At 56.2% G+C, this 17,692-nt stretch overlaps 3 protein-coding genes across 8 annotated transcripts; all 3 read left to right on the top strand.

The window, feature by feature from the left end:
• The first annotated feature begins 845 nt into the window (after window positions 1-845).
• On the top strand, window positions 846-5,129 carry LOC146758117 (uncharacterized). Of its 4 annotated transcripts, XR_014935128.1 has the most exons (8): window positions 846-1,236; window positions 1,955-2,023; window positions 2,165-2,236; window positions 2,328-2,429; window positions 2,570-2,787; window positions 3,133-3,276; window positions 3,992-4,133; window positions 4,319-5,129. XR_014935128.1 is itself a non-coding variant. In XM_085517979.1 (7 exons), the coding sequence occupies exons 1-7, from the start codon at window positions 963-965 to the stop codon at window positions 4,413-4,415; spliced, it is 900 nt and encodes a 299-aa protein (XP_085374105.1). In that variant the 5' UTR covers window positions 848-962; the 3' UTR covers window positions 4,416-5,129. The 4 variants fall into 4 exon arrangements, 3 of the variants coding, with proteins under 3 accessions (XP_085374106.1, XP_085374107.1, XP_085374105.1); XM_085517979.1 differs by lacking the exon at window positions 2,570-2,787 and having other exon boundaries at window positions 848-1,236; XM_085517980.1 differs by lacking the exons at window positions 3,992-4,133; window positions 4,319-5,129 and having other exon boundaries at window positions 3,133-3,958.
• Window positions 5,130-8,668: 3,539 nt separating this feature from the next.
• Window positions 8,669-9,910, top strand: LOC146758116 (uncharacterized). Of its 3 annotated transcripts, none has more exons than XM_085517982.1 (2): window positions 8,669-8,727; window positions 9,077-9,910. In XM_085517982.1, exons 1-2 carry the CDS (start codon window positions 8,722-8,724, stop codon window positions 9,530-9,532), a joined length of 462 nt encoding a protein of 153 aa, XP_085374108.1. In that variant the 5' UTR covers window positions 8,669-8,721; the 3' UTR covers window positions 9,533-9,910. The 3 variants fall into 3 exon arrangements, with proteins under 3 accessions (XP_085374108.1, XP_085374110.1, XP_085374109.1); XM_085517984.1 differs by having other exon boundaries at window positions 8,724-8,774; XM_085517983.1 differs by having other exon boundaries at window positions 8,724-8,796.
• Window positions 9,911-11,891: 1,981 nt separating this feature from the next.
• On the top strand, window positions 11,892-15,569 carry LOC146758115 (uncharacterized). The gene is made up of 2 exons (XM_085517978.1): window positions 11,892-13,937; window positions 13,989-15,569. The coding sequence occupies exon 1, from the start codon at window positions 12,748-12,750 to the stop codon at window positions 13,663-13,665; it is 918 nt and encodes a 305-aa protein (XP_085374104.1). The 5' UTR covers window positions 11,892-12,747; the 3' UTR covers window positions 13,666-13,937; window positions 13,989-15,569.
• Window positions 15,570-17,692: the final 2,123 nt, after the last annotated feature.

The raw sequence follows: 17,692 nt of genomic DNA, 5'->3' as shown, positions 1-17,692 counted from the left end.
TTTCTCTTCATCTGTTGAAGCCAGCTCTCCTTTTAAATTTACCAAGAAGGCATACCCATTTTGGCCTGTCTCTTCTGGTCAATGTAACTGTAGAATGTCTTCTTATTGTTTTTCACATCCCTCTCCAGGTTCAGTTCTGCCTGTGCCTTGGCTTTCCTGATCACACTTGCCTGGGGCCTGCCTTCTGTGGGGGTGTTGCTGGGTAGGGGGTGATGGGCAGCACTGCAGGAGCCGGGCAAGAGCCCGTGGCTGCGCTGCTCCCCAGGGCTGGCTCCAGCCATGCCAGGCTGTGGCTCTGCTAATTGCTGGCTGGAGCACAGCATTCGTCCTGGGAGATACCCAGGGAGAGTTCAGAAGAGGCGTGCTGGGCGTGCATGAGCATTTCTGCTTCAGGCTCATGGCACTCCCCAGTTTCCAAGCCAGAGCCCCAGTCCACAGCCCAGGGGAAGAGACAGGTGTGCTTTCCTCCAGTGCCTCAGTGTGACCTTCCTGTCCATCAGAGGCCTCCCAGTAAGAAAGCCCTGGGGGGCTGCATCTTCTTCCATGTAATCTGTGAGAGATGTGGCACGTGGCCAGGAGAGAGCACTGCATACGCTGCCAGGTGCCAGCCTACGGGTCATCCCGTCCACCCTGCAACTTTGGAAATCATGACCTGAGTTATTCTCCCATGCCCCACATCCAGTTACTGAGGGAGAAGGAGATCACACCATATAGTGCATATAGTGGGAACGTCTCTCATCTGTTCTTGATTCTAGATGATGAGCTTGGTGCTCCCTTTCCGGATGCTCCTTTGGATCCGGACTTCATGCCTGTGCCTGGGGGACAACCCAGGGGTAAGTTGTGAGTGTCTGTTTCCTTGGAGGCTGAAACGTTCATGCTCTCATGGTTTACCTGGGTGCAATTTTACTGGAGATCCTCTCCAGGTCTTCCAAGTCTGTTTGTGCCTGGAAGGGTTTGCACAGATGAGCCATGAGTATTTTTTCTCTCGGAGAGCTGCCACGTTTCAGTGGGAAGGTTACCGCTGCCGCTCTGCAGCTGAGGGAGCCCAGACCTTTGTATTCGGGCTGTGGCATTCGCCAACCACCGCCAGACCCTACAGGTCACTCAGGGAAAAGGAGGCCCCCACATGTGCCGTAAGCTCTCCTCACCTGTGTCTGATCACACTTGTGTCTGCAGGCCCTGCCGGTGAATCTGCAGAACTGAATCCTGCCTATGATCCCGAGGGCGAGACTGGAGGTAAATCAGCAGGCTTCATTTCCTTGATATTTGTTCGTATTTGGCTGGGACGGTTCATCGAGGATTCTGCGTTTAACCGGCCAGAGGGTTCTTCTCCCCGAGAAGCATGGATGGTCATCGTTTCTTGGGAGCTCCGTGCTGTCAGCATTGTGTTGGCTTTGTCTTTGTATCTACGAGGTCTCCCAGTAAGAAACTTTCAAGGGGCCAAGTGTTCTTCCACGAGGTCCCTGAGAATTGTTTCCCACAGCCTGGAGAAAGTATTTGGAAAGCTGTGGAATACCAGCCAGCAGGTCGCCTCTGGCCTCTGTGCAGCTTTGGAATTTCCCCCCCGTGACATTACCTGAGCCACTTCCACCACTGCAGCTCACTAAGGAAAAGAGAGATGGGCACATGCAATGGGAACATTTCTCCTCTATCCGTGATGACAGCTGTGTCTCCAGGAAGTGGCTTACCAAAGCTGAGGTTTACCCCACTCCATGCAGTTGAGTTTAGAGCTGGGGTGAACTCCAGTAGGGCGTTCCTCTGGGCAGTTCCACACAGGATTAGTTAAGCACGATGGTGAGGCCCCTGTAGGCAGCCCGGAACTGTTTCCGAGGCGCTCCTGTGTGGAAGGGAGAGAATAGTGTTGTGAAGGAATCCCTGGCTTTAATTGCATCCTGCGACCTTGTGGCTGAAAGGATGCTCAGTAGCAGTTGCTCTGTCCTGCGTTCGTTTGCAGATTTGACTAGAGGAGTTGATCCAGCTTCCTCTCTGAGATCTGGAACTGAAACTCTGTCGGATCGCGCAGGTATGTCATAGCTTTGAAATTCTTTAGAGAGCTTTTGCTGCCCGTTTCAGTGCCATTTCATGGCACAGTCCCCTGTACGCTCTGCTACTCAGTTGATGCTGTAGTGTGTGACTGAAACTTTTCATGGGTCTTTGGTTGCAGAAGTGCCCCCAGTGTGGGCCTTGCCCGGTCATCGGTTTCCTCCTGTGCTGGAGCCCAGCTGGAATCCCAGCAGTGAGTACTCTGTCTTCACTGACTTGGCTGACTCGCCGCTGATCTTCAAAACTTCATGCACGTGATATTTAACTTAATACATTCTGTTAAGGTCCAGAAAGAGAAGAGGATGAATCCAAACGAGGAAAATACTCTCAGGGCTCATCCCGTCTCCTGAAGCGACTGCTGAAGGAAATGGAGAAGGCAGAGCGTGGTGGGTATACTTCAGTCTGTTCACTGTGGGACCTGGGAAGCTGTGGTGTGATATAGAGGTGTGGGCAGGCTGTAGCCTGCACAGCAGGAAGGGATGGGTCAGAGCCGTGCTGCAGCCGTGTTCCATGTATCACCTTGCAGGTGCTGTCAAGCACCAGAGCTGGTCTGCTGCCAGATGGTCTGCATCCAGCCAAGACCCAGAGGCAGCTGCTCCCCCAGCACAACCGTTACTTGTCCGAACTGCTTTGTGCAGTCGTTGGCACCCAGATGGCAGCAAGTGGCAAGCGCTGTGCTTCTGTTCATCCAAAGCCCTCCGTGCAGCTGAGCAAGTTCAAGGCAGGAGGAGCATCCTGAGCAGGGTTGGCTGCCTTTGCTAATGCTGGAAATGAGGTGGAGATGCTAATTCTGAAGGCTTGGACTGTGTGTTAGAGCTTGGATTTCAGCCTGCAGCTACCTGGCTGTGACGGGCTGGTGACAGCACAGAATGTGAGGGCCTTGCACAGGAGCTGATTCCTCAAGAGGTGTGAGGGAGTCAGCATTGTCCAATAGCTGGGAGTGCCCAAATGCCCTTGGGTAACAGAGGGGCTCACAGTGTACTGGGGTGGGGGGGGGCTATACTTTACCTGAGCTCAGGATTGGAGAAACTCAGTTTTTGATGAGGGCACGTGACATCCCAATCCTACTGCCCCGCTTTCTTTCTAAAGGAACGGACCAACAAAGTGAGCGGGATGCGTTCCAGGAAGGTGGATATCCCACACTGCCGGTCCTGGATGCGCTGCAGGAAGGCGGATATCCCACACTGCCCGTCCCGGACAGAGGAATGCAGGCAGCACCAACCGGCATGCCAGGTAATTTCTGTCCCATGATCATACGGTGTCACGAACCAGAGTCACTGTGTGCCTGCAGGCTCTTGCTGCCAGCTCTTGCATACCAGGTCAGCAGCCAGACTTGAGCGTGTGAGCATAGAGTACATGTAAAAGAAGCCAGGGGTGGCTCTCTGAAAATGGCTGGCCTTCGTGGGGTGTGGAGAGTTGTTCCAGCAATGTGCCAGAGAAGGTACTTGCAGACCTCTGTGACCCTGCTCAGCTCCCACCGCTCCCGGATCCCAGAGTTTGCCCTTTTGGAACGAAGCCACCTGAGGGTGATGAGCAGGGTCTTGCGTGGTAGGAGCCTGCAGGAGTGTTTCTCCCCTGGGCTGGCTCTGGCTGTGCCCTGTGCTGGCTGAAGCCTGACCTTCAGCCTGGGGGGCATCCCACAGGAGAGCTCAGGACACGCATGCCGGGAAAGGCGTGAGGGATTCTGCTCTGTAGCTCTCCCCACGGACCAAGCCCAGACCCCAGAGTACAGCCCCAGCTCTCGGCCCAGAGGAGGACACGGGTAGTGCCTGTGCAGCCTCTCCGTACCCAACGAGAGGTGGAAGCAATCCTTCTTGTCCTCCGGTGCTTCGGCACCAGAGACGGAGGCACCCACTGACAAAATGACCTCTTGGGTCCATGAAGCACACTGAGAGATTATCTGTAGCGCAGCTGAAGGTAACGTGGGACATTGTCTCATTTCTTCCAGGGATGAACACAGGCAAAAGCACAGAGGATGCTGCTCACACATCTGTGCGGAAGCGCCACATTCCGGTGACGGTCTCAGCGATGCTGCTGCCTGCGCTGGTGCTGGCCGTTGGTGTTGTGATATGGGTGCTCAAAAACTACCTGTGAGTTGGCCTTTCCCCAGAACACCTTATTGCTGCATTTGGCAATGAAGCATTTGTGGTGCCAGGATCCTGGACGGCCAAATCAGCCGCTGGCAGTACACTGCCAGGACTTAGGTTGCAAAGTCTTTCAAGTTTCCCCTTATTTCCTGTCAGTGAGTAGTGCTTTCTGAAACTCATTCTCACAGAGCGCGCAAGAGGGGAAAGAGAGCAGCAGAAGAAGCAGATGGAGCTGGGGAAGGCAACGAGACAGACTCTGACCCAATCAAACAAGAATCTCCGTAATAGCTCCAGTCCGTTCCATTCTGCCATTGAAGAGGTCCAAAGTCTTCAAGGTCATCTGGAAGACCAGGAGCTTGAACTGAAAGCCATGAAAGAGATCCTTGGGAACAGTCCTGAGTGCTGCCTTCTGTCAGAGGACGGCCCTGAATGTGAGAGCAGAGCTTTTGTCCTTCATCCTGCATACTCCAGGACAGGTATCACCAGCAGTTTGAAGATTCTTAGCTCGACACAGCTACATTCCTGTTGAGGGTCCTAATGAGGACCCAGAAAACGAGCTTCCTCTGACTGCCGGACAAAACGTAATGTCTTTGGAGATGTGGGTGAGAATGGCTGGTTTCAGGGAGAGCTGACAGTTGGCACAAGAGGACTGGTCCCTTCCAATTTGGTTGCGGAGCTTTCAGATGATGAACTGGATACACCTGGAGATCCTGTCAGAATTCCTGCATTGCTCCATCTGCAAGACTACCATTGCTCCACTCGATGTTGAGCATAATGTGGCTGAGCTCCTTCGGGAAGTCTCTGAGGCGACTGGCAGCGGAACTGCATAGTTTTATTGGATATTAAAAACAACCAAACAACTGTCCCCTCCCCCTCCCCTCCCTTCCCACCCCCCCACACCCCCCCCCCAAAAAAAAGACAAAAAAACCAAAAAAAAAATCCCTAAAAAACCAACAAAAAACATCCCCACCCTCAATAAAACAAAAAAACCAAAACCAATTAAAATCTCAACGCTGTTCTTTTTCTGGGATACACTGAGGTGACGCTTCTTCTAGCTTAGACTTTGCAATGAGTTTGTGTCACGGAGTTCTCTCTAGAGCTCACTCGGTGACAGCGGGAACAAACCCGGGGAGAGAAGGAACAAAGCACCTCCCCTCTCTAACAGCGCGGTGCGGCGCGGCCGAGAGGGGAAGGGAGATTGTGAATGGGTCTAGGAGGGAAAAAATGAAAAAAACCCAACGATCTGAGAACGAACGGCAGTTTAACGAACCCAGGGACACTAAACAACAACGAGAGTGTTTCAACAAGGAGAAAAACAAGTCCAAATCTCACCGGCGGGCTGTGGGAGGCGGGAAGTTCCAACCACGCTGCCTCCACGCAGGGAACCGGGCAAAACCCCATCCCCTTCCCGACCTCCTCTCTGATGCTGTAAAGCACAAGCTGGGGGGTTATGGGGCTCTAGGGTGCGGGGGGGGGGCGGCCATATGTGGGGCGGGGGGAATTATGGGGCGGGGGGGGTTCTATGGGGCTCATTGGGGCAGGGGGGTTATGGGGCTTCTATGGGGTTTCTATGGGGCTCTATGGGGTCGGGGGGGCGTCTCTCGGTGCGCTGAGGGGGGTTATGGGGCTTCTATGGAGCTCTAGGGGGCGGGGGGGGCTTCTATGGGGCAGGGCTTCTATGGAGCTCTAGGGGGCGGGGGGGGTTCTATGGGGAGAGGGGGGGCTTCTATGGGGCGGGGGTGGGTTATAGGGCTTCTATGGGGCAAGGGGGAGCTTCTATCGGGCTCTATGGAGTGGGGGGGCGGCCAGATGTGGGTTCGGGGGAGTTAAGGGGTGGGTGTTCTATGGGGCAGGGGAAACAGCCATATGTGGGGCAGGGGGCCTATGGGGGGGTTATGGGGCTTCTGTGGGGTTTCTATGGGGCTCTATGGGGCAGGGGGCGGGGCTTCTGTGGGGCGGGGGTGGGTTATGGGGTGGGTAGGGTTATGGGGCTTATAGGGCAAGTGGGAGCTTCTATCGGGCTCTATGGGGTGGGGGGGCAGCCAGATGTGGGGTGGGGGGAGTTATGGGGTGGGGGTTCTATGGGGCTCTATGGGGCAGGGGGAAACAGCCATATGTGGGGCAGGGGGCCTATGGGGGGGTTATGGGGCTTCTGTGGGGTTTCTATGGGGCTCTATGGGGCAGGGGGCGGGGCTTCTGTGGGGCGGGGGTGGGTTATGGGGTGGGTAGGGTTATGGGGCTTATAGGGCAAGTGGGAGCTTCTATCGGGCTCTATGGGGTGGGGGGGCAGCCAGATGTGGGGTGGGGGGAGTTATGGGGTGGGGGTTCTATGGGGCTCTATGGGGCAGGGGGAAACAGCCATATGTGGGGCAGGGGGCCTATGGGGGGGTTATGGGGCTTCTGTGGGGTTTCTATGGGGCTCTATGGGGCGTGGGGGTTATGGGGCAGGGCGGTTCATGGGGCTCTATGGGGAGGGGGGCTTCTGTGGGGCTTCTATGGGGAGAGGAGGGCTTCTATGGGGCAGAGGGGGTGGCCCTATGTGGGGCAGGGGGGGCTTCTATGGGGCAGGGTGGTTATAGGGGGAGGGAGGTCCTATATGGGGCAAGGGGGGACTTCTATGGGGTGGGGGGGCAGCCCTATGTGGGGTGGGGGGGCTTCTATGGGGTGGGGGTGGGTTATGGGGTGGGTCGGGTTATGGGGTTTCTGTGGGTCGGGCTGGCAGCCATATGTGGGGTGGGGTGTGCTTATATGGGGCAGGGGGCCTTCTGTGGGGCAGGGGGAGCTTCTATGGCGTGGAGGGTTGGCCATATGTGGGGTGGGGGGAGTTATGGCGTGGTGGGGCATGTATGGGGCGGGGTGGCCTCCCCTCCACTGCCGCTTCCCTCCCCCCACGCCCATTTAAGGCTGTCCACAGAAAAAGAAAAGAAAGAAATAAAAAACTTGTGTCCTTTACTCCCGTTATCCCACATGATGTTCTGATGTGGAATAGCAACACCAAGCAAATTACCAAACCACAACAGTTTGGAAGCAGATTTAAACTGGTAGAAGTTGGCAGTGTCTGCATTTCCATTCTCGTTCCCTTGCTGGTCAGAGTTAGGGTGCCATGCATCCATTCCCCAGCTCTGGCTGTCTCCCGAACCATGAGAACAGCCTTTCCAAATTGTGAGAACAGCCTTTTCACAGAGCTGGAGTGGGTCCACGCTGAAGGACAAGACGCTTGCGGGCACGTAAGCTGAAGAACAGAATGCAGAGTCCACGGAAACTTGCTGCCCATCAACAATAAGAAAGAAGAATGGACTCCTGTTGTAGAAGATGGGAGAGTGAAACAGATGCCTCAGCTCAACAAAACACCAGTACGAGCTGGTTTGGACTACCCCCCACTAAAAGGTTGGAAGTTCACAGCGGGGTAGACTACTAGCCTTCATCCAATGACCACCGGAGACCCCCACCCCATTTTTAGGACGCATGTTCAAGAAAGTCGGACAATATGTTAATAATTTCTCAGAATTCCGGCCCATTTCTGTGAAACGTAATGAATATGTAAATGTTCTGTCTGTAAATATGTACCTAGAGCTTTTCTTGGAGTGCGAGTCCTCTTGGAGGAGGAGATATCCCCCTCGCATCTGGCGCCATGACGAGCATAGCTGCTTTATAAGATTACGCGGGTTAGAGAGTTTGATTCCGCACATCACTCCCTTCACTATTAAGAGGACAAAGAACTTCTGGCACAGAAAGATGCCCACCTGCAAGGCCCAAATGTCATGCTTCTTCCTTCCTCGCTCTGCTTGGTAAAACTCAGCGTGGGGCTCATTTGGAAGGAAGGTTTGGTGTTTGGATGTCTCGGGCAGTCGTCACCTAAAGCCTGGAGTGCCTGCGTCAACTGTGGCGGTGCAACTCCCGCACCCCACATTCTCCCCCTTCTCTCAGGCCTCTCGGTGCACCTCTTCTCCTCAGACAAGAAGTGGAGGCTCTCCCCTTCCCTCGTCCCTGCTCGCTTCTGGGTAGCACGGGGCGATGGATCGGAACATCAGGGGATGCCCCCGTTGCATCCGACTCCTGGCTTTGCGCCCCATTGCCCAGGAACAGCCTCTCCCGACAGGAAGGGCTGAGATGGCTGTGCTCGTGCGGCCCGGAGAAGGCTCTGGGGAGACCTGATGGCGGCCTTCTCGTCCTCGGAGGGAGCTCACACACGGAGGGACCGCGACTTCTTACGCGCCCTGACAGTGTCCCAGCAGCGGACTCGTCGCCCTGCGCACACCAAGTCGGTCATCGCCGCGTCCTTATGTACAGAGTGCAGGCCGAGGCGCTCGGCGGCTTCCATAGAAGGACGCAGTGTTTCCCGACGAGGGCCCTGGCACACGCCGCCCCGAGCAGCAGCGGACACCGGGCGGCACCGCCGGACCACACGAACGCGCAGCAGGAACAGGCTCCGGCCCTGCACGGCCTCCTGCACGCCCCTCCCCTCCGCCCCTCCTATTGGCCAGCCCTTCCCCGTTCGGCCATCTTATTGGTTTTCACTGCTGCCTATTATTGACGCGCCCTTCATCCGGGCGCGTGGAGGCGTGACGTCACTCGACGCGACGCGCAGTGGATGGGGGTGAGCGTCACGTGACCCGGGGCCGCGGCGGTGCGGGGCTGAGGGGAGTGAGTGGTTGCGGGGCTGGCGGTGCGTTACGGGGCGTGGGGGGTCCCGTAGGGCTGGGAAGGGACTGCGAGGCGTTCCGATGGAGCTGCGGGTGCCTGGACGTGTTTGGGGTCCGCGTGGGGCTGGGAGGGGGGCGGGGAAGCGGGGGGTCTCGTGAGGCCGGGGGAGCGCGGGGCTGTTATGCGGGGCTGTTATGCGGGGTATTCCCCTGAGACTCGGGAGAAGGGGCCGGGGGTCTCCGTGCCCGACGGGGCTGTTCTCCCTGCGATTCCCCCTCCTCCCTTTCGTTCTGCTCTTGCAGACCATGGCTGCCCCTCTGTCCCCCGCGTTGGTGCTGGGCGAGGCCTCGGAGAGCGACTCGGAGCCGGAGCCGGGGGGGACCGCAGCCGGGACCCGTGCGGTGGGGCTGAAGGTTCCTGGGGAGGCGTCGGAGACTGAGGAGGAGGAGGAAGAGGACGGCGTGTCCCGAGTGCCACTGCCGGGGGTGTCCCGGGGGGGCACCTCACTGCTGCAGCAGCGGCTGGGGGCGGGAGAGGGGCGGCTGCGGGGTGCGATGGCTGAGGCGCTGGGACGCGGTTTCAGTGGGGCTGCGCGGCTGCTGGAAGGCCTCGGGGGACCCCTGGGCCAAGCTCAAGCTGGGGCAGCTGCTACCGCACACTGCCTGTGCCTGGTGCGCCGTGATCTGCGTGCTGTGGCTGCCACCGTAGCCACCGTCACCACCTGCCGCCTGCTGCCTGACATCTGTGGGGTGCTGTGAGAGTGAGGACCCCGGTGGGGCAGTGCTGGCAGCCGTGGGGAGCTCCTGGCTTCGTTGTCGCAGTGTTACTGCCGGTAACCTCCAGCGCTGTGTCCGGTGGACTTGAGGGTTGTGGTTGTCACTGATGGCGTTCTTATTGTCGCTGCCTTTCCGGCGCAGTGTCCCCTTGAGTTGATGCTGCCATCAGCAGCACCGCTACTGATCACTCAGTGTCTCAGCAGTGTTCCTGTGTCTCCTGGCCTGTGGGGACCTTGGCCTCACTGTAACGCTGTCACCGAATGGAAGCTCCTGACAATTGCTTGGTCCAGAATTCTGTGGTTTTTGCCTGTTCAGGGGATCTGTGGGTTGTGGCACTGAATAAAGCCCTTTGGAGACACAGCTGCAATAAGGACGTGACTTTCACTAGGTGGGAGGCAGTGTGTTCACCCATGGCACTGTGCTCCCAGTGGTCAGAGCAAGGTCCCTTTTGTTGCCCCCCATGTCCCCAAGCTGTGGCTGTGTCTTTTCCTGCCGTATGAATGTCCCCGGCACCTGACCACTGTCCCCAAGCTGTGGCTACATCCTGTCACCCTGAGTGCCCCTTGGCCATGTCCTCAGCCTGCTATTAGCTCTGTGTGCCCCTCTGAGAACTTCAACCAGGAACAGTGAGAAGCACACATGACGCACAATGGAGCCACGTGGGTCTATCACACTGCATCCTGCCTGGGCTCTCACCCTCTGTGGGATACTAGAGATACACCCTGGGTGCTAGTGGGCTTGTGGCATCAAAATGCCTGGGGCGGGCCCAGTGAGGGTCCTGGTGTCTCCAGGAGGGTCCCAGATGTCCCCAGGGACTGACCTGAGGGGTAGTGGAAAACCAGGATGAAGGTTCACTTTCCTCATTCCCCTGTGTTGTGGCAAAGGGAAGAGGTTTCATGAAGGGCACTGAGGTGTTAGATTCCTTTTGTAAGGATTCTAGACCTCAGTTCCCTTCCTGTGTCCAAACCAGAATGAAAAATGGTATTAAATGGTATTCATCTTTTGAGGAAGAATCTCTGAGCACTTGCAACTGTCAGTGTTTTGATATTCTAGATAAGCTGTTCCGTGAGGGGTGCTGGGTGATGCTGACTGATACCATCAATTGTGAGTATGCTCCTTCAGAGGCTTCCCTTTGTGGGAGTGAGGAAACGAAATGTGGCGATTCAATACTGTAGCGTTACTACAAGGTTATTAGAGTCTAGGATTCTAAAGTCTGCGGATTCTATGAGGATGTTAGCTCCTGTGTTTGTAAGTTCTGTCGTTTTGGATACAGCTACAATGCACACTCCTAAGGGGGAAGTAGGAATGTGCTTATTGATGTTAGGTAGCTATACTGTACTTCAGTATATAAGGGTGATATAACAAGACTGGAGATGGCAGGATACGCTTGGTTATTTTCCCACATAGGGGGCTGGGTTAAACAGTCACCTACAGTTCACTCTCCTGCTGTGTCATGAGGATGAGAGCAGACCCCATTGCCGTCTGACCTCTTCAAACCACAGAGGTAAGGATCCTCAGCACAGCTGAATCCGCTCCTAGTCCCAGACGCGTTCAAGAATTTGCGTCTAAGAGATCCTGTGTGCACAAAGATAGAACCTTAGCAAAGCTAAGAAAGCTCAAACCAAGCTGTTAGTTGCTTGCTAAGGATCCATATCAGCGAGGTATCTTGATATCAAGTTAGAAAGGATCTCTGTGTAGGTGTGACCTCAAGAGGCATCCCTGCTCAAGGGGAGAGCTTGTCCTGCAGCCTGCTGCTGTGCAGGAGAGCTTAAGAGGTGCTTGTGCTGCTCTGTTTTGGTGTTAAGATGATTGACTCACTGTCATACTTTGTTTTTAGGCACATGCTCAAGTGGCCCTCAGTTGTTGAGGCAGAAGTCTGCTGTCAGTTCTTTCAGCCTCCCAGTTTGAGTCAGTTTTGTGATCATTAATCTGATTTAGCTAGGAGTGTTGCTCGCCGTCTTCCTACGCCAGGCTGTGGGAGGAGGGTGGGAGAAAGGAGGAAAGAAAGGGTGAGGAGGGAGAACACCATCACGCTGGCTTTGCTGGGAAGGAAGGCTGGTAAGAGCAGTGCTGCTGATCTGAGTCCCAGCTGTTTTTTACCTCCAGTAAAAAGTTTGTGAAGTTGTGGGGCAAAATGTGGCACATGTTGGGCACGAGGTAGAATTTGTGGGGCAGAAGGTGGTACTTGTGGGGGCAGGAGGTGGCACTTGTGGGGCGGGAGTTGGTAGTTGTGGGGCGGGAGTTGGTAGTTGTGGGGCGGGAGGTAGAAGTTGTGGGGCAGGAGGTGGAAGTTGTGGGGCAGGAGGTGGAAGTTGTGGGGCAGGAGGTGGAAGTTGTGGGGCAGGAGGTGGAAGTTGTGGGGCAGGAGGTGGAAGTTGTGGGGCAGGAGGTGGCAATTGTGGGGCAGGAGGTGGAACTTTTGGGCAGGAGATGGCAATTGTGGGCCTCAGGTGGAACTTTTGGGCAGGAGATGGCAATTGTGGGCCTCAGGTGGAACTTTTGGGCAGGAGATGGCAATTTTGGGGCAGGAGGTGGCACTTGTGGGGCAGGAGGTGGCACTTGTGGGGCAGGAGGTGGCACTTGTGGGGCAGGAGGTGGCACTTGTGGGGCTGGAGGTGGTAGTTGTGGGGAAGGAGGTAGATCATGTGGGGCAGGAGGTGGCAGTTTTGGGGCAGGATGTGGAAGTTTTTGGCAGGGGTTGGCACTTGTGAGGCAGGAGGTGGCACTTTTGGGGTAGGAAGTGGCACTTGTGGGGCAGGAGGTGGAAGTTTAGGTAAAGGAGGTGGCACTTGTGGGGTGGGAAGTGGAAGTTGTGGGGAAGAAGGTGGCACTTGTGGGGCAGGATGTGGCACTTCAAGGGCAGGATGTCGAAGTTGTGTGGCAGGACATCACAGAATCGCACAGAATCACAGAACTGTAGGGGTTGGAAGGGACCTCTAGAGATCATCGAGTCCAACCCCCCTGCCAAAGCAGGCTCCCTACACCATGTCACACAGCTCAGCATCCAGGGGGGTCTTAAATATCTCCAGAGAAGGAGACTCCACCACCTCCCTGGGCAGCCTGTTCCAGTGCTCCGTCACCCTCACTGTAAAGAAGTTCTTCCGCACATTCGTGTGGAACTTCCTATGCTGTAGGTTCATCCCATTACCCCTAGTCCTATCCCCACGCACTACTGAAAAGAGACCAGACTCACCACTATGGCTCCCACACCTCAGGTATTTATAAACCTGGATCAAGTCCCCTCTCAGCCTTCTTTTCTCAAGGCTAAACAGACCCAGTTCCCTAAGTCTCTCCTCATAGGGGAGATGCTCCAGACCCTTCACCATCTTAGTGGCCCTCTGCTGGACTTTTTCCAAGAGATCCCTGTCATTTTTGTACTGGGGAGCCCAGAACTGGACACAGTATTCCAGATGAGGCCTCACCAGGGCAGAGTAGAGGGGGAGGATCACCTCCTTCGACCTGCTGGACACGCTCTTTTTAATACACCCCAGGATGCCATTGGCTTTTTTGGCTACAAGGGCACACTGCTGGCTCATGGCCAATGCGTCGTCCACCAGGGCGCCCAGGTCCCTCTCAGCAGAGCTCCTCTCCAGCAGCTCTTCCCCCAGCCTGTACTGGTGCATGCAATTATTTCTACCCAGGTGCAAGACTCTACACTTGCTTTTGTTAAACCTCATCCGGTTTCTTACTGCCCAGCTCTCCAGCCTGTCCAGGTCTCGCTGAATGGCAGCACAGCCTTCAGGTGTATCAGCCAATCCTCCCAACTTCGTGTCATCAGCAAACTTGCTGAGGGTGGTCACTATTCCCTCATCAAGGTCGTTGATGAAGATGTTGAACAAGACCGGACCCAGCACAGACCCCTGGGGGACGCCACTAGTTACAGGCCTCCAGGCAGACACTGCACCGCCAACGACAACCCTCTGCTCTCTGCCAGTCAGCCAATTCTCAACCCACTTCACCATCCACTCATCTATCCCATACTTCCTCAGCTTTGTTATAAGGATGTCAGTATCAAAAGCCTTACTGAAATCAAGGTAGACTACATCTACCGCCCTCCCCCTGTCCACCCAGCTAGTGACATCTTCATAAAAGGCCACCAGGTTGGTGGAGCATGACCTCCCCTTGGTAAACCCATGCTGAGTACTTATGATAACCTCCTTATCACCCAGTTGTCTGGAGATGGCATCCAGCACAAGCTGTTCCATCACCTTCCCTGGAACAGAGGTGAGGCTGACTGGCCTATAGTTACCCGGATGTAGACATGGCACTTGTGGGGCAGGATGTAGAAGTTTTGGGGCAGGTGGTGGCACTTTTGGGGCAGGAGGTGGAAGTTGTGGGGCAGGAGGTGGCATTTGTGGGGCAGGAGGTGGCACTTGTGGGGGAGGAGGTATCACTTGAGGGACAGGAGGTGGAACTTGTGGCACTTGTGGGGAAGGAGGTACCACTTGAGGGGCTGGAAGTGGAAGTTGTGGGGCGGGAGTTGGAACATGTGGGGCTGGAGGTGGCACTTGTGGGGCAGGAGGTGGATGATGTGGGGCAGGAAGTGGATCTTGTGGGGCAGGAGGTAGAATTTGTGGGGCGGGAGTTGGCAATTGTAAGGCAGGAGTTGGAACTTGTGGGTCAGGAGGTGGCAATTGTGGGGCGGGAGGTGGCACTTGTGGGGCTGGAGTTGGCAGTTGTAAGGCAAGAGTTGGAAGTTGTGGGGTGGGATGTGGCATTTGAGGTGTGGGAGATGGCGCTTGTGAGGCAGGAGGTGGCACTTGTGGGGCAGGAGGTGGCACTTGTGGGGCAGGAGGTGGCACTTGTGGGGCAGGAGGTGACACTTGTGGGGCAGGAGGTGGGAATTTTGGGGCAGGTGGTGGCACATGTAAGGCATTAGGTGGCACTTGTGGGGCAGGAGGTGGAACTTCTGAGTTAGGAGGTGGCAATTGTAGGGCAAGAGATGGAAGTTGTTGGGGGGAGGTGGAAGTTGTGGGGTGGAAGGTGGCATTGAGGGACGGGAGGTGGCACTAGTGGGGCAGGAGATGGATGATGTGGGGCCAGAGGTGGCACTTGTGGGGAGGGAGGTAGAAGTTGTGGTGCGGGAGGTAGCATTTGTGGGGCAGAAGATTGCACATGTGAAGCAGGAGGTGGATGATGTGGGGCGGGAGGTGGCACTTGTGGGGCGGGAGGAGGAAGTTGTAGGGCAGGAGGTGGCACTTGTGGTTGGGGCAGGAGGTGGAACCTCTGGGACAGAGGGTGGAAGTTTGGGGCACAAGGTGGCACTTGTTGGTCAGGAGGTGGCACTTGTGTGGCAGAAGGTGGAAGTTGTGGGGCAGGAGGTGGCACTTGTGGGCCGGGAGGTGAAAGCTGCGGTGCAGGAGGTGGAAGTTGTGAGGCAGGAGAAGGCACTTGTGGGATAGGAGATGGAAGTTGTGGGGCAGGAGGTGGCACTTGTGAAGCAGGAGGTAGAAATTGTGGGGCGGGAGGTGTAATTTGTTGGGCACGAGTTGGCACTTGTGGGGCAGGAGGTTGAAGCTGTTGGGCAGGATGTGGCACTTGTGGGTCAGGAGGTGGTAATTGTGGGGCAGGAGTTGGTAGTTGTAAGGCGTAAGGTGGAAGTTGTGGGTTAGGTGATGGAAGTTGTGGGGCTGGAAGTGGAAGTGGTTGGGCAGGAGATGGCACGTGTGGGGCAGGAGGTGGCACTTGTGGGGTGGGAGTTGGCACTTGTGGGTGTTATGGTTTTGCAATTTGGTTGGTGTTGGTATTCCACATCAGAACACCATGCCTAATAATGGGAGTAAAGGGGACAAGTTTTTTTTCTGTAACTGCCTTAATGGGCATGTGGGGAGGGGCACCGGAAGGGAAGTGAGGAAGGGGACGGCGTTGCTGGACCGGCTCCCTGCGAGGAGACAACATGGTCAGAGCTTCCTGCCTTCCACAGCTCCATCGGTGAGATTGGGGACTTGGTATTCTCTTTGTTGAAACTCTCTTGTTGTTGTTTAGTGTTATTAGGTTATTAAACTGCCATTCGTTCTCAGATCACCTTTTTTCTCCCTCATTTTTTGTTAGACCTAATCGCAATCTCCCTTCCCTTCCCCGTCTCCCTAAACACACGTGGCCGGGCCGGGCCGCGCCGCATTGCCGCTAGAGAAAAGGGGGGGGGGGGGGGGCTTTTGTTCCTGCTGCCCCGGGTTTGTGCCCACTGTCCCGGAGTGAGCTCTAGAGAGAACTCCGTGACAGTGGGTCAGGAGGTGGTAATTGTGGGGCAAGAGTTGGTAGTTGTAGGGCTAGTGATGGAAGTTGTGGGGCAGGAGGTGGCACTAGTGAGTCAGAAGGTGGCACTTGTTTGGCAGGAGCTGGTAGTTGTGGGGCTGGAGTTGTCATTTGTGGGGCAGGAGGTGGAAGTTGTTGGGAGGGAGGTGGAAGTAGTGGGGAAGGAGGTGGCACTTGTGGGGCCAGAGGTGGAAGTTGTTTAGCGGGAGGTGACACTTGTGGGGTGGGAGTTGGAACATGTGGTGCAGAAGTTGGAAGTTCTGGGGCGGGAAGTGGAACTTGTGTGGCAGGAGTTGGAAGTTGTGGGGTGGGAGGTGGTACTTCTGGGGCAGGAGGTGGAAGTTGTGGGGCAGGAAGTGGAATTTGTGGGGCAGGAGGTGGAACTTGCGGGGCAGGAGTTGGAACTTGCGGGGCAGGAGTTGGAACTTGTGGGGCAGGAGTTGGAACTTGTGGGGCAGGAGTTGGAACTTGTGGGGCAGGAGGTGGAAGTTGTGGGGCAGGAGGTGGAAGTGTTGGGGCAGGAGGTGGAAGTGTTGGGGCAGGAGGTGGAAGTGTTGGGGCAGGAGGTGGAAGTGTTGGGGCAGGAGGTGGAAGTTGTGGGGCAGGAGGTGGAAGTGTTGGGGCAGGAGGTGGAAGTGTTGGGGCAGGAGGTGGAAGTGTTGGGGCAGGAGGTGGCACTTGTGGGGCAGGTGTTGGAAGTTGTGGGGCGGGAGGTGGCACTTGTGGGGCAGGAGGTGGCAGTTGTGGGGCAGGAGGTGGTAATTTTGGGGTAGGAAGTTGAACTTTTGGGGCAATAGGTGGCACTTGTGGGGCAGGAGGTAGCACTTGTAGGGCGGGAGGTGGCACTTGTGGGGCGGGTGGTGGCACTTGTGGGGCAGAAGGTGGAAGTTGTGGGGCAGGAGGTGGCACTTGTGGGGCCAGAGGTGGAACTTGTGGGGCGGGAGGTTACACTTGTGGGGTGGGAGTGTGTACTTGTGCAGAAGGTGGAAATTGTGGGGCTGGAGGTGGAACTTGTTGGGCAGGAGTGGGAAGCTGTGGGGAGGGAGGTGGCACTTGTGGGGCAGGTAGTTTTGGGGATGGAGGTGGAAGTTGTGGGGCAGGAGGTGGCACTTATGGGGCAGGATGTGGCACTTGTGGGGCGGGGGGTGGCACTTGTGGGGAGGAGTTGGAAGTTGTGAGGCAGTAGTTGGCACTAGTGGGGCTGGAGGTTGAAGTTGTGGGTCAGGAGGTGGCACTTGTGGGGAGGAGTTGGCATTGTTTGGCAGGACTTTGCACTTGTGGGGCGGGAGTTGTCATCTGTGGGGCAGGAGGTGGAAGTTCTGGGGCAGGAGGTGGAAGTTCTGGGACGGGAGTTGGTATTATGGGGTAGGAGGAGGCAGTTGTGGGGTAGGAGGTGGAAGTTGTGGGGCAGGAGTTGGCACTTGTTTGGCTGGTGTTTGCACTTGTGGGGTGGGAGTTGTTATTTGTGGGGCAGGAGGTGGAATTTGTGGGGTTGTATGTGGAAGTTGTGGGGCAGGATGTGGCACGTGTGGGGCAGGAGTTGGTAGTTGTAGGGCGGGAGGTGGAAGTTGTGGGGCAGGATGTGGCACTTTGTGGGCAGGAGGTGGCACTTCTGAGGTAGGAGGTGGCTCTTGTGGGCAGCAGGTGGCATTTGTGGGGCAGGAGGTGGCAATTGTGGGACAAGAAATAGACTTGTGGGGCAGGAAATGTCACTTGTGGGGCAGGAAGTGTAAATCGTGGCAGGATGTGGCCGTTGTGGGGCAGGAGGTGCCACTTTTGAAGCAAGAGGTGGAATTTGTGGGGCGGGAGGTGGCAAGAGATGTAAGTTGTGGGGCGGGTGGTGGCAAGAGATGTAAGTTGTGGGGCGGGAGGTAGAATTTGTGGAGC

The sequence above is a fragment of the Coturnix japonica genome, chromosome 17 (genome assembly GCF_054131305.1).
Source record: "Coturnix japonica strain WE chromosome 17, WE-NBRP24, whole genome shotgun sequence".
Lineage (NCBI taxonomy): Eukaryota > Metazoa > Chordata > Aves > Galliformes > Phasianidae > Coturnix > Coturnix japonica.
The sequence above is the reverse complement of the archived record's forward strand: the minus strand, read 5'-3'. Positions and strand labels throughout refer to the sequence as shown.

Coding starts and splice junctions, on each gene's coding strand:
- LOC146758117 (XM_085517979.1), top strand. CDS start 963: ATGAGCCATGAGTATTTTTTCTCTCGGAGAGCTGCCACGTTTCAGTGG. Junction 2,430..3,132: donor AATGGAGAAGGCAGAGCGTG/GTGGGTATACTT, acceptor TTCTTTCTAAAG/GAACGGACCAACAAAGTGAG. Junction 4,134..4,318: donor TGGGTGCTCAAAAACTACCT/GTGAGTTGGCCT, acceptor TCATTCTCACAG/AGCGCGCAAGAGGGGAAAGA.
- LOC146758115 (XM_085517978.1), top strand. CDS start 12,748: ATGGCTCCCACACCTCAGGTATTTATAAACCTGGATCAAGTCCCCTCT.